Source organism: Borostomias antarcticus, assembly GCF_949987555.1.
Source record: "Borostomias antarcticus genome assembly, chromosome: 3".
NCBI lineage: Eukaryota > Metazoa > Chordata > Actinopteri > Stomiiformes > Stomiidae > Borostomias > Borostomias antarcticus.
In genome coordinates this window covers 6,968,097-6,981,992 of record NC_140236.1, presented here as the reverse complement: position 1 = coordinate 6,981,992, position 13,896 = coordinate 6,968,097, and the positions used below count along the sequence as shown (strand labels likewise).

Genomic DNA, 13,896 nt, shown 5'->3' with positions numbered 1-13,896 from the left:
GGAGGTGCTTATGAAGGAGCTGCCCACGTGATCCTTGGTCAGTGTTTATTCACAGCAAACATGACAGGCCCAGGTAGCCTGAGCCGGCCTCACACTGAGCCTGATAAGAACACCTATATTTACTTACACGGTAATGTCAACAAAGATGACAGCCTAAATATTGTTTTCATAAAGTAATGGAAAATGTCTGTGTTGTGGAATTTGAATTGTTACTAGAGAATTTGGCTTTTCTCCAGCCGTCCACCATTTCATGAATGCTGCTTGACTTTCATGCAGCTAAGAATCCAGTTAAGCGTTTTGCAGCAATGCTGTTACCGTGTTTTTGAGAGCAGTGCACTGTCTGATTTATGTCAAGTGGCCCAGCTGGAGCAGGGAAATAAAAACAATCAATACACATTAAAGACAGGGAGCTCTGTCCAGGACCGGTTTAACAGACCCTGAGATGGTAGATGACTGTCCTCTAGGCCTTAAAGATTACAGGTGACTAACGGCTCACCTAACAATCCTGCTCCCTCGTCATGGGTTCATTAGAAAATCCAATAGAGGAACCAATAGCAAGTGAGTTCAGGATGGGGGATAGAGGGGCAAAGCCCTACAGGAAACTGCATAATTGCCCCCTCCTTCTCCTGTCGCCAATTTCAGAGCGTGTGTATTATTTTGAGTGTGGCCGGAAAGCAGTGGTTAATTTGCAAAGGCTGCCTCAGCAAAGTGCTTTCTGATCCATGATTGCATGTGTTAATGTTTCAGTTGGGTATTGATTTCCTGGCGGGCCTTTTGTGCAGTGGATTTATCTGCCTCGCTCTCTGCAAGCGCACCCCTCCGCATGTTTGATTAAAGTTCAATTGACTCTTCCAGCGTCGGGGCGAGGAGCCATTTCACTCCCTATTTGTAGCGCCAAAGCTCTCCCCGACATGTTCTTTTGTTCCCATTCAAGCGCCTGCCACCCAGGCAGCCACCAATGCACTGATCCTAATACCCCTACATTCAGCCAGCCTCCCCAGTCTAATCCTGGGACCAACACGGCAGCAGCACAAACACACCCGGCCAGACATAAAACCTGGCCTGGACTCCCTGGATTCCCGCTCCGTGGCCCAGCGCTATGGGACGCACTGTTAATGAATTATTTCCACATCTTAAGATCAGCTTCACTTGTGGAATAGTGTGCTAACATACATAATTATTCAAGGTTATTGTTTACCTTGTTTAGATGGAAGAAGTGTTTGGTTAGTTTGTGTTTGCTTAGTTTATTAATTTGTGCCTCTGTAATAGTCAGAAAAGACTGACCTTTTTCTTTTTGCTGGCCAATGATTCCTATTTAGTTAGAGCTACATAGAATTATAGGTTTTCATAAATAGTGTGTTTGTGTGTGTGTGTTTACAGGTTTTCCTGTAAGTGAGGATATATTGTGGGTCTGTTCCCTGTTCCTCAGTGTCTCTGTCCCATGTTGTCCTGCAGGGGGAGCTGATCACCTTCTACTACTATTGGAAGAAGACCCCTGAGGCGGCCAGCTCTCGGGCGCACCGCAGACACCGTCGCCAGCCTGTCTTCCGCCGCATCAAAACGCGAACTGCTTCCACGCCTGTCAACACCCCCTCCCGCCCCCCCTCCAGCGAATTCTGTAAGCAACTAGACCCCCCTACACGGAGCTAGCAGGGAGGGACAAGACAACCAATCAAACATAGATCACTTACTCTGGATAGATTTGGGCACTTTCACAATGGAGTCTCAACTCGGCAGCGTTTGCAAGGGACGGATGATGAAATATTTTGTCATCTTTGTCTGCCAGATGCGTTTGATTTCATTGTTTTCCCTCTCGCTCTCTTCCAGTGGACCTCAGCTCAGCCAGTGAAGATGACTTTGACAGCGAAGACAGTGAGCAGGAGCTAAAGGGCTACGCCTGTCGTCACTGTTTCACCACCAGTAAGGCCCCTTTTTGATACACGCGCGCACACACACAGGCACAGTCAACATCATATGGACCTGCGTGACAATCCTCATCATGATCCTGTGATCAGTGTTTATCCAGCGCCTCAACACGGTGCGCTCTGACAGATGGGCACGGGAGGATGTCAACTCTAATTTGATCAGAACAGACGAGAGCCCACAGCCTCGCCTCGTTATCCTCCTCTCACAACACAGCTGGCTTACAGCTCCCAACCCCCCGTCTGGCGATGCTTGGCATCTTTGCCATCGCAACTAGGATGGCTAACAACTGTGTGGGCGCAGTTAGCCTGGAGTGTACTAGACTCCCAAATCTGTCTCTCAACGCTTTGATCAACTAGAGACTCTCGCAGCTTTCGTTCCTCAAACTGTGTGGGAACAATCAAAAAATGCGTTGCAGAAGCCAATCCAAGAGCGTAAAAAATACAAAGAAATCTGCTTTGCATGTTTATTCAGGTTTGAACCAATCCAAAGCAGTAGGCATGGTTTTGGCGCTTCTCACTGGCATTCTAGCAACTATCTTGCATATAAAAATCTCCAGATTATTGGAGATTGATTTGGTAGGCAGAGATCTCCGATTCTCTGGTATCGCAAGGCTGGGAGTATACACCCCAGAGATTAAGACACCCTCCGGTGTATACCCCACATGCCCTCAGTGGAGTGTAATGACAGTGTTTAATTTAGCCTCCGTTTTATTAGACTTAAGAAGATCATCTGCACCTCAAATGGCGCTTGTGTGATCGACAGGTTTTGACGGAGACACACTACGCAATCAATCAACACATTCTTCTTCGTATAAATCGCCACTTTATTTTCATAACGTTGACAGCTATAGAGCCGAGGCCTGTGTTCGCATATGTATGTATGGCCGTGTCTAGCGAGTGGTATCTTATCCGCGTTGATGACTTTCCCCAGCCTCCAAGGACTGGCACCACGGGGGCCGGGAGAACATCCTGCTGTGCACCGACTGCCGCATCCACTTCAAGAAGTACGGCGAGCTGCCGCCCATCGAGAAGCCCGTGGACCCTCCCCCGTTTATGTTCAAACCCGTCAAAGAGGAAGAGGATGGACTCAGCGGGAAGCATAGCATGAGGACCAGACGGAACAGAGGCTCGGTACGCGCTCCCGTCCGCTCGCCCTCTCTCTCTCTCTCTCTCTCTCTCACTCTTCTTCAACCTATAACACTTAATTTCCGTTCACTTCTGAACCCACCCGCCTGCCTGGGCTCGATGTGGGTTTTACGCCGCCCTTGTATGTTAGGCTCTCCTAGATTCTGACCACTTTCCCCGCGTTCTCCCCGCGGCCGCAGATGTCGACGCTACGCAGTGGCCGCAAGAAGCAGCCAGCCAGCCCTGATGGCCGAGCCTCCCCCACCAACGAAGACCTGCGCTCTAGTGGACGCGCCTCTCCCAGCGCGGCCAGCACCGACAGCACTGACAGCAAGACAGACTCCATGAAGAAGCCCAGCAAGGTGCGCGTACACACACACACACACACACACGGTCTGTAAAACAGATACTTTCTCTGAAACATACAGTACATGTGTAGAGAAAAAGTTGTGAACACACTTGCACATTTCTTCACAGAAGATTAAAGAGGAGGCGCCGTCGCCTATGAAGAGTGCCAAACGCCAGCGAGAGAAGGGAACGTCAGACACGGAGGAGTCCGAGAGGGCCACTGCCAAAAAGTCCAAGACACAGGTGAGCTCGCACTTATGTGCGTTCACCTTTTTCCCGCCTGTCCTGAGGGATTGTAGTTATCCCCGTCCGTGTTGGCAGCGTGTACCCTCACCCCCTCCCCTCCCTTGTCTCGCAGGAGCTGAATCGGCCCGACTCGCCGTCGGAATGCGAGGGGGAGGGGGAAAGTTCGGACGGGCGCAGTGTCAACGAGGAGTGCAGCAGCGACCCCAAGGACATCGACCAGGACAACCGCAGCTCCTCCCCCAGCATCCCCAGTCCCCGCGACAACGAGAGCGACTCGGACTCCTCAGCCCAGCAGCAGCAGCTACTGCAGGGCCAGCACCCTCCGGTTATCCAGTGTCAGCCAGGCACCTCCTCCTCCTCCTCCGCGGTTCCCACCCCCCCCACGTCCACGGCCCCCTCGCTGGGCCCCCAGGCCGCCCCCTCAGCGCCCCCCGCCTCTCTACCTCCCCAGCCGCTACCCCAGGCCAGCCCGCTGTCCCTCATCCAATCAGGGGCCTCCCTGCACCCTCAGAGGCTGCCTTCTCCCCACTCTCCTATGCAGGGGATGACTCAGGCTCCGCCCCTTGGTCCCCCCGGACCAAGCCAGTCGCTGCCCAGCTCCATGCACGGGCCCATGCCCCCCATGCCACACCCGCTCCAGGCCGGCCCCTCCCACATGTCTCACCCTCACTCCATGCCTCCTCAGGGCTTCCCGATGGGGCAGTCTCAGGTCCCGCCCTCGGCCCTGGCGGCCCTGCCGCAGCAGCGGTCCCACACGCCCCCCTCCCAGTCCCAGGCGGCCTCCCAGGGCGGGGGGCCGCCGCCCCTGCCGCCCCCCCGCGAGCAGCCCCTGCCCCCCGCCCCCATGTCCATGAGTCACATCAAGCCCCCCCCCACCACGCCCATCCCCCAGATGCCCAACCCCCAGTCCCACAAGCACCCGCCCCACCTGTCGGCGCCCCCCTTCCCGCAGATGCCCTCCAACCTGCCGCCGCCGCCCGCCCTCAAGCCCCTCAGCTCCCTGTCCACCCTCCACCCCCCGCCGGCCCACCCTCCTCCCCTCCAGCTCATGCCCCAGGGCCAGCAGCTCCAGCCTCCCCCGGCGCAGCCCCCGGTCCTCACCCAGTCCCAGAGCCTGCCGGCCTCGGCCGGCCACCAGCCTCCCCCCGCACCCCCCCTGCCACCCTCGGTCGCCGCCTCCCACCCCAACGTGCCCCTGCAGACGCCGTTCCCCCCTCACTCCTTCACCCCGGTCTTACCCCTGCCCTCCTCGTCCAGCTCCTTACCGGGCTTCCAGCCTCCCCTCTCCTCCTCCTCCTCCTCCATCTCATCCTCCTCTTCCTGCTCCGCCTCCATCTCCACGCCCCTCCCAGCCTCGGTCTCCTCCGCCGGCTCAGGCCCCTCCCTCCCGCCCGTGCACATCAAAGAGGAACCCCTGGACGAATCGGAGGAGCCCGAGAGCCCCCCACCTCCACAGAGAAGCCCCTCCCCCGAGCCCACAGTCATCAATACGCCCAGCCACGCCAGCCAATCAGCACGGTACGTCCAGCTGCGTCACTCCTGACACGCGGCTCTTCTCACTTGAGAAAGCGAACACACAACTGTCGTCAAACATCTGCAGAACTGCAGATCGTTTTGGTCTGGGAACGTCCATTAGCAGCCCAAATTACACAAATGTCCATTAGCAGCCCAAATTACACAAATGTCCATTAGCAGCCCAAATAACACGAACAACAAACAGTATCTGCCTTCAGATCCCTTCTTGTTTTTGTGAAGGCAGCAAATTGAATGACCTCCCCAGTCTCAGAACAGGCTACGATTAGCCTTTAGCTCTAAGTGCGCGATGGCTTCGAATCGCCAGGGATGGGAGCGCAGGCAGAAGATTAATTACGATGTGATGTGAGTGAACGGGGCCATCCGAATACAATGAGCTGCTGTGGCCTTGCGCTTAAGTGGCTCTCACATTGCCAATGAATAGCAATGAGCTTCTTAATACAGACCGGAGAAACTCATCACAGCAGTGAAATTGCGTTACTAGAGTTAGTTTGTTTTCAAATAACATGCCGTGTGCTATTTATTTCGACGTCTTTACTTTGCCCGTTTATTTTGAATACGTTCAATGAAGCAAAGCTTTTCGTTCATTTATGCTCATTCTTCACGTGGCAAATTGCGTAAATTTCAAATGTGTCATGAAACTATTTTGTGTCGACAGGTTTATCAAGCACCTGGACCGAGGTTACAACTCGTGTGCGAGGACAGACTTCTTCTTCACTCCCCTGGCTGCCTCCAAGCTCGCCAAGAAACGAGAGGAAGCTCTGGAGAAGGCCAAGAGAGAGGTGGAGCAGAAAGCACGGGAAGAGAAGGAGAAGGAGAGAGAGAGGGAGAAGGAGCGGGAGAGAGAGCGGGAACGGGAGAGGGAAGCGGAGAGAGCGGCGGTGAGTTTTTTTGTCGCGGCGCGTCTCTCTTTTCACAGTGGTTGTCATTCCGCATGAAATCGTCTCTCTTTTCACAGTGGTCGTCATTCCGCTCGAAATGCGTCTCTGAATTCTTATTTCTCGCCCCAACAGAAAGCCAGTTCGTCTCACGAGGGCCGGATGGGCGACCCCCAGATGTGTGGCCCCGCCCACATGCGCCCCCCCTTCGACGGCCCCCCGACCACAATCGCGGCCGTGCCCCCGTACATCGGCCCGGACACCCCCGCCCTGCGCACCCTCAGCGAGTACGCCCGCCCCCACGTCATGTCGCCCACCAACCGCAACCACCCCTTCTTCGTGTCACTCAACCCCGCAGACCCCCTGCTGGCCTATCACATGCCGGGCCTGTACAACGACCCCGGCATGCGGGAACGCGAGCTCCGCGAGCGGGAGATGCGCGAGAGAGAGATCCGAGAGAGGGAGCTGAGGGAGAGGATGAAGCCAGGCTTCGAGGTCAAGCCCCCCGAAATGGACGGCATGCACCCCTCGGCCAACCCCATGGAGCACTTTGCCCGGCACGGGGCCATCGCGCTGCCGCCCATGGCGGGGCACCACCCGTTCGCCTCCTTCCACCCGGGCCTCAACCCGCTGGACCGTGAGCGCCTGGCCCTGGGCCACGGGCCCCAGCTGAGGGCCGAGATGAGCTATCCGGAGCGGCTGGCCGCCGAGAGGCTCCACGCGGAGAGGATGGCGTCGGTGGCCAACGACCCCATCGCCCGGCTGCAGATGTTTAACGTCACGCCGCACCACCACCAGCACTCGCACATCCACTCACACCTCCACCTGCACCAGCAAGACCCGCTACACCAAGGTGAGGGAAAGCCCTGCTCGCTCACATCCACACTGCTCTCACAGCATCAGTAGAGACTCACACATTCCACTTTGACGATGTTGTACTGTAAGCAACCAGTAAAAGCTAATATTTTGTCTATCAACCAATCGTCAAGTATTTTCATAGTTACTGTTGTTGATTCTTTATATACTTTGTATTTTTCCGCCGGGCCTTGATAGCAGTAACGTGTAATGGTCAATGGCTGTGACTGTGATGAACTGTCTGTTTGAGTGTACCCTGACCAAAAAGCTTCTGACACCCAGAAGGTGGTGGTGAATGTCTTGTGTGTCCCCCAGGCTCTGGGGCCCACCAGCTAGTAGACCCCTTGTCAGCAGGACCCCACCTCGCACGCTTCCCCTACCCGCCCGGCGCCATGCCCAACCCCCTCCTCGGACAGCCGCACGAACACGAGATGCTGCGCCACCCCGTTTTCGGTAAGGACTCATCCGACCGACTGGTTTCAGCGCGGTCAATGAGATATCGATGTGGAAAAACTATTAGGAAACCCAGTTTACGCCGCCTGGACCCGTCGTTAACCAGACCCGCGGCCCGGATGTGTGTGATTTCTCCCAGGTACTCCATACCCACGGGAACTACAGGGAGGCCTGCCTCCCCAAATGTCTGCAGCCCACCAGCTCCAGGCCATGCACGCCCAGTCAGCAGAGCTCCAGAGGCTGGCCATGGAGCAGCAGTGGCTCCACGGACACCACCACATGCACGGGGGCCCTCTGCCTGGCCAGGAAGACTACTACAGGTTAGAAACAACAAATGCGCAACAACAAACACTTTTTTTTCCCTCTCTCTTATACGTTTAAGTCATTGAGCAGGTGCTTTTATCCAAAGCAACTTGTTAGTAGTTAAGCAACGTGTTAATAGTTAGCTCAAGGGCAGAACAGTATATAATGGTCAAGTAGTGGCCTTGCTGTCACTGGTCGCATGCGCTAACTGCTGAGCTACCTACCGCCCACTTACAGGTGTCAAATCGCAGAAGACCTGAAGGATATATTTTTAAATGGCTGTCATTTAGAATTGTGTGTCATGCTCTTTGTGTTGCAGTCGGCTGAAGAAGGAGAGCGACAAGCAGCTGTAGTCTTGAGTGAGGGATGCAGAGACACGCAGGTACATGGGACACAGGAAGTTGTTACAGGACAGTCTCGCGGAGGAATTCAATGGTCCTCCCAAACATTTTCAGTTGCGAAGAACAGAAAAGGAGTGGATCGTCAGAGGATCCTTCTGATGTTGCTTTTCTTTTCTGTTGTGGACGTTCTTTTTTTATTTTATTTTGTTTTTTTCAAGACATTGACTTTCTTTGGTATATAGCCTTCAAGTAGTGACAACGTCCTCAAGACTGATTGTGACTCTCCTGCATGACAATACTCTAAGCTTCCCTGACGTTTTTGTAGGTGCTAGAAATACAAGACACTTTGTCACTGTGCTTATCGAAGAAGAAAAAAAAAGACCAGTCAGGCCATTATATCGAAAGATTACAAGTGCTATCTTAAATTCAACGTTTATTTTAATACATTGTTGGAGGTTTTCATAATTTTAAAGAAAAGCTGCAGCATGGTGTTTTTGAGTCTGTAAATAGTATATATATACATATAATTATTATTATAATTATTATTATTACTAGGTGTGGACTCCGAACCAAGTCGTTTAGATCTCCAATATTCTCTGTTTTGAAGCATTATCCCTTGTTTCAGAGGGGAGCACCATGGCATTACATGAGCAGGCAACGGTTTCTGAGGGGGTTGTGGGGTTCCTCTGTCATTGCTGTAGGATCTAGTCCCCTTACACACACGTATACTGATCCATAAAGCTGTCTCGTCCACATTCACTCGTCCCACGCCCCGTGACAAGCACCATATTGTCGAAATGCCTAAACTCAACGAGTTGAGCAAATTATTTGAGGTAACGATTTGATACACTTGAATAGTTGTTACTGAGGTATGTATGGCATACATATTAAAGCCCCTGAAAAAAAGATCATATTGCACTGAGAGCATCTTTGAGCTCCTCCAATTGGTTTTAACATTATACTTGAAATCAGTATTTTGACAGCAAACATGAAGAACTATTTTGGCTGATTTTAGACATTTCAACATGGCTGCATATTTGACTGAGGAAAATGGGCGTTCATATTTTTTATTTTCATCTTTTCCCTCAGTTATTGCATAGTGATGATGATTTTTTTTAATGTTTCCACACTGAGAGCCCAACATGACTTTTAAATGTACTTTGTGTCTTAGTAGATTCAGTGGCGCATGTGAATGGGTGCAATGGGTCATAGAGGAAAGTGAGGGTGTTTCCAGGGCTTCTACCCCAGCAGCTCATCCTGCAGCTCCTCTGTAATAACATGTGCTGCCATGTTCACTGTGACACTAAAGGGGCCTGCCTGTTTGGCCCAGCGCTGGGACCAGGCTGCAGGGGAAGTGCTGGTGTGCGTGCGTGCCTGTGTGTGTGCGTGTGTGTGTGTGTGTGCGTGCCTGTGTGTGCGTGCGCATGTGTGTGTGTGTTTCCCCTCCAGCCTCTCATTGCATACCTCCCCCTGGGCTCCTGGAGATGCACAGCCTCCTCTGGACCTCAGGGCTGGTGTGTGTGTGTATGTGTGTGTGTGTGTGTGTGCCATCGACTGTTACAAGCAGTGTTCACCGTCATACCAGTGTACTGTACGCTAGCCCACGTTTGATTTGCCTCTGGTCAACAGCCATGAACATGTCTGCTGTTTGTTTGTTAGTTCGATGCACTCAAGACCTTTTGACTTCCATGGATACTTTTTCAAACTGTGGCCTATGTGGTTTTTAGCTGGTTTCCACAAAAAGGTAGTAAAAAAAACCTATGTTTTTGAAGTGACTCCATCTCGTATGTGGATACTAGGTCTGGGATTGGCATCAACTCAGATGCTTCTAGATCTGATCTTAGTCTCTATGCCCCCTTTAAACGTATGTCTTGCTGGCCCCAAGAACCTCTTCCTCACTCCAATTCCATCATCTAACTGTCCCTGTCTCTCTTCTGATGTACTCCCCATTTTCCTTTGCCTCCTTTCCACACAATTCACCTGCCTTTAGTCTCTCCTGCCTTTAGTCTCTCCTGCCTCTTTTTGTGTTTCCAAACCTTTGATGTTAAGTGTTGTCAATGGTTTAGCTTCTTGTTTCAAAGCGGCAATAGCAGAATGTAAATTCTGACTGCTAAGATTTATATATATACTGGTATCTTGAAGCTTACTGTATATATTAGTAGTCGCCATGGGATGACACAATGTAAACAAAAAGTAGAAATAATAAGAAAAATTGTGAGTCCTGTGTTCTCTCCATTTGAGTATTTTGTAATTTTTTTGAAAAATTTGTGGAATTAAAATAAACGACTAAGTTACACCACAAGATATGGATTTATGTGATTTGTTATGCATGCTTAGGTATTTCGTTTTCTTTTAACAAATGTCACCATCATTAAAATAAATCAATCCCCCGTTTGAAGGGAAACGGTTAATCATATGAATATTTAAGTTCCACACAGTGCTGAAAGCCAGGGGCCCATTCCACTCATTGCGTCTTGATTCCTCCATGGAATTATACTGCTATTATCATGTTGTTTTCCGTTTTTCTTTTTCTTAGAAAAAAATACTTTGGGTTGACTACAGTAAGACATGATTGTAGGCCTATTTACAAAAAGCATGAATGTTGCTACAATAAATCCCACCTTTTCCCCCAGATTTAAGATCACGCATTTCAGTAAAAAAAAAACTTAAAAATTCATTGCGTCCCGTCAGGAGGTACTGAAACATGGAGCTGAGTATTTGTTGTCACTGGTTGGGGGTATAATGGTATCAAAGCCAGGCTCAGCCGCCAGCAGTACTACTTAGGGATGCCTGCCGTGCTATCAACAGGGGAGGGTTGTCATTTGGTCCTGTGTGGGGGTGATGGACTAGCAATCTGTGACGCTGCACCTCAACGATGGCTGACATTTTGCGAAGGAGCCGTTACTCTTCAGCCCCATTCAGAAGTTATGCCCATATCCTCAGTAAAAGATAAAAATAAAATGAAAATCTGCCTCCTCGGAATCTCTTTCCCGGGCTGTCATTTGACGCCCACTTTGTAAAGAGGTGCTCCTGCTGTAACGGCATGTTGTTCCGCTCTTGCCTCGCCTACCTACAAGACAACAACAAGAACAAGAAGCGGCACTGGTTGAATTATTCACCCCCCCCCTCCTCCTCCTCCTCCTCCTCTCACCAGCGATGGAGCAACTGTGACTTGTGTCAACCCAAATCGTTCTCATAAGCTTGTGTACCCCTCAGGCGCGAGCACAAGGATACACCCTGAAAAATATGGTCCTGAAACATTTCTGTCAGAGTACCAGTATGTCTGTGCTACACACAAGGAGCCTATTGTCTGGTATAAGATATCTTGACCTCCTCCTGCTTCCTCCTCTACTTCCTTCCGCTCCACAGGCTTGCAGAGTGTTATGCTCTGTGGCAGTGTGTAGCCTACAAGCTATTAGCTGGCTTAGATGGAAGAGGTAGTCCTATTCCTTCAGCGGGTAGCTCCGTGGCCGCCCTGAAGCTGAGCTGCCCATGTTTTTCTTCCAGAGGTATGTTGACACAGCTCGGAGAAATCTGTGCTCTTGTTGAATACCAAAATCCCTGGAGTTTAGATTAAGAAGGCAAGGAACTTAATTTTTTAGTTTGTGTGGTTTAAAATTTGAATGGATGAAGGACGTCTTCATTTTGCACATGTGCCTTTGTTTCACTTGAATTGTCGTAATTGAGGCATATTTTCAGGTTTCCCCCAATAGTGTCTCTGATTGACATAAAAAGGCCTTTGAATTAGAATTGGGGGTATTAGTCCTATACATGCGTGTTGTCAGCGCTGAGACTCATCTCAGAAGGAAGTCTTCAAGACTCATGTATTTACATGAATACTAAATGGCATCCTCCAGATCAGCAGTTAATTAGCCTAGAGTTTGTGTATCCTGTCTGACCCTCTCCTTCATCTCCCCACAGCGCAGCCAGCTACAGTAATTATACATGCGGTGCTCAACCTCTCACTGATCTCATATTCATCAAAATCCCAAGCACTCTTCAGGGGAAGTGCCTGTGCTTTCAACGGAAGCGTACCGGTGGCGTGTGGTCCTGTGGCTCCAAACCCAGGGGGTTATCTCCCGTGAACAAAAAGGCCGGAAGAGAAATTCTGAGTGCTTATCCCTCGAGGAGACGACAGAGATAGGAGTCGTGTTGTTCATGCCTGCTCTCCTAAGGTGGGAATTGCACATGATCTTTTCTTGCCGATTGCTTGGGGTGTTTTTCACACTATTATTCTTTGTATGTCGGCCATTTTGTGAGGGCCTTTAGGGAACCATGTACAGACCCTTTCTCTCTCTTAACACCCTTTACAAATACTTCTGGTTTCCCCAGCGAGTGTGAATGTGTGCAGGGACAGGCCGTTCTGCGTGTTGCCGTTAGCGGCCAGCTGTTGTTGTATCTCCCCATTGTGTTGGGAGGCCTCGGCAGCAGCTCCCAGGGTTCTAACGATATCCTGCTCTCACATTCCTGTCATAGTCGATCTGCGACCCCCCCACCACCCCCCTGCGCCGGCAGGCGAGTGCGGCCGCTGGCCCGAACTGCACATTCCTCGCCTGCTCCCTACACGCACGCCACACGCTCTCTGGGGGCCCGCAGACGCCTGCTGCGTAACCTCACACACAGCCTTCGTCTCACTCCACCGCACGCCTTTTTTCTGTCTTTCCTCAATTCCTCTCCTACTCAGATTCTCTTTTTCTCCATTGTCTCACAGCCTCCCCTGGTTTCAAGGGAATAGCCGAGTATGCCTCGACATAGTGTTTTGGGTTTCTTTGATTTATAAACCATGTCAGTTTGTGAGCTGGGTCGGTGTAGAGCAGTTTCTCCTAGCTGTGCATGCCAGGCTTCCAGGCTCCTCTTTAATGTAGCCTCATAAAACATGCAGCTGGTGGAGGCTCAGTTTTAGTAGCATTCTGGGCCTACAGTACAGTACAATATGAGTTAGTTCTCTTCATGACTGTAGACAGCACTCTAGGTACAGTGCCTATGAAAAGTATTCACCCCCCTTGGACTTTTCCACATCTGTGTTGCAACATGGAATCAAAGAACATTGTGTTACAACATGGAACATTGTTACAACATGGAATCACATTGTTACAACATGGAATCACAATGGATTTAATCATTTATTTATTTTTGTAATTGGTAAACACTAAGTACCTGGGACTTAGGAGAAGATCCACCTGGCAGCAGGACAATGACCCAAAACATACAGCCAAAGCCACAATGGAGTGGCTTAAAAACAAAAACGTTAATATCCTGGAATGGCCCAGTCAAAGCCCAGACCTCAATCCAATTGAGAATCTGTGGCAAGACTGAAAAATTGCTGTTCACCAACGGCACCCATCAAACTTGATGGAGCTTGAGCAACTTTGCAAAGCGGATTGGGTGACATGGCTGCATCCAGATGCACAAAGCTGATCAAGACTCACCCGAACAGACTCTCAGCTGTAATTGCTGCCAAAGGTGTTTTGACCAAGTAATAACTCTGGAGGGGTGAGTACAGTCAAGCCGGAAAGTCTGCACACCCCTTTCACCTTCTCCACGTTTTATTACGTTACAGACTTAATCTACAATAGATTGAGTTCATTTTTTGCCTCAAAATTCTAACAAAATAGCCCATAATGACAAAGTGAAAACAGGTTTTTAGACAGATTTGTGCCAATTTATTAAAATTCAAAATGTAAAATATATGTACACAAGTGTCCACACCCTTTGATATGACACCCAAAAGTGAGCTGAGGTGCATTTTCTTTCTACTGATAATGCTTGAGATGTTTCTACAACTTAATTGGGGTCCACCTGTAGTAAATTAAATTGATTGGATATGATTGGGGATTGCCAACACCTGCCTATATACGGCCCCACAGTTGACGTTGCATGTCAGCGCAA

The 13,896-nt window shown here is 50.5% G+C and overlaps 1 protein-coding gene across 2 annotated transcripts in view; it reads left to right on the top strand.

The window, feature by feature from the left end:
* rerea (arginine-glutamic acid dipeptide (RE) repeats a) overlaps positions 1-10,291 on the top strand; it is a gene marked incomplete at its 5' end in the record, with an annotated part of 67,960 nt that extends 57,669 nt beyond the window's left edge. The window contains 11 exons of one of the 2 annotated variants that reach the window (XM_084435939.1): positions 1,456-1,618; positions 1,828-1,920; positions 2,857-3,056; positions 3,251-3,412; positions 3,528-3,641; positions 3,757-5,162; positions 5,836-6,058; positions 6,191-6,908; positions 7,196-7,363; positions 7,503-7,683; positions 7,986-10,291. In XM_084435939.1, coding sequence (XP_084292065.1) covers positions 1,456-1,618; positions 1,828-1,920; positions 2,857-3,056; positions 3,251-3,412; positions 3,528-3,641; positions 3,757-5,162; positions 5,836-6,058; positions 6,191-6,908; positions 7,196-7,363; positions 7,503-7,683; positions 7,986-8,019 — 3,462 coding nt within the window. In that variant the 3' untranslated portion in view covers positions 8,020-10,291. The remainder of the gene's footprint in view (positions 1-1,455; positions 1,619-1,827; positions 1,921-2,856; positions 3,057-3,250; positions 3,413-3,527; positions 3,642-3,756; positions 5,163-5,835; positions 6,059-6,190; positions 6,909-7,195; positions 7,364-7,502; positions 7,684-7,985) is intronic. The other variant, XM_084435938.1, reaches the window with a different exon arrangement.
* Between the last annotated feature and the right edge of the window lie 3,605 nt (positions 10,292-13,896).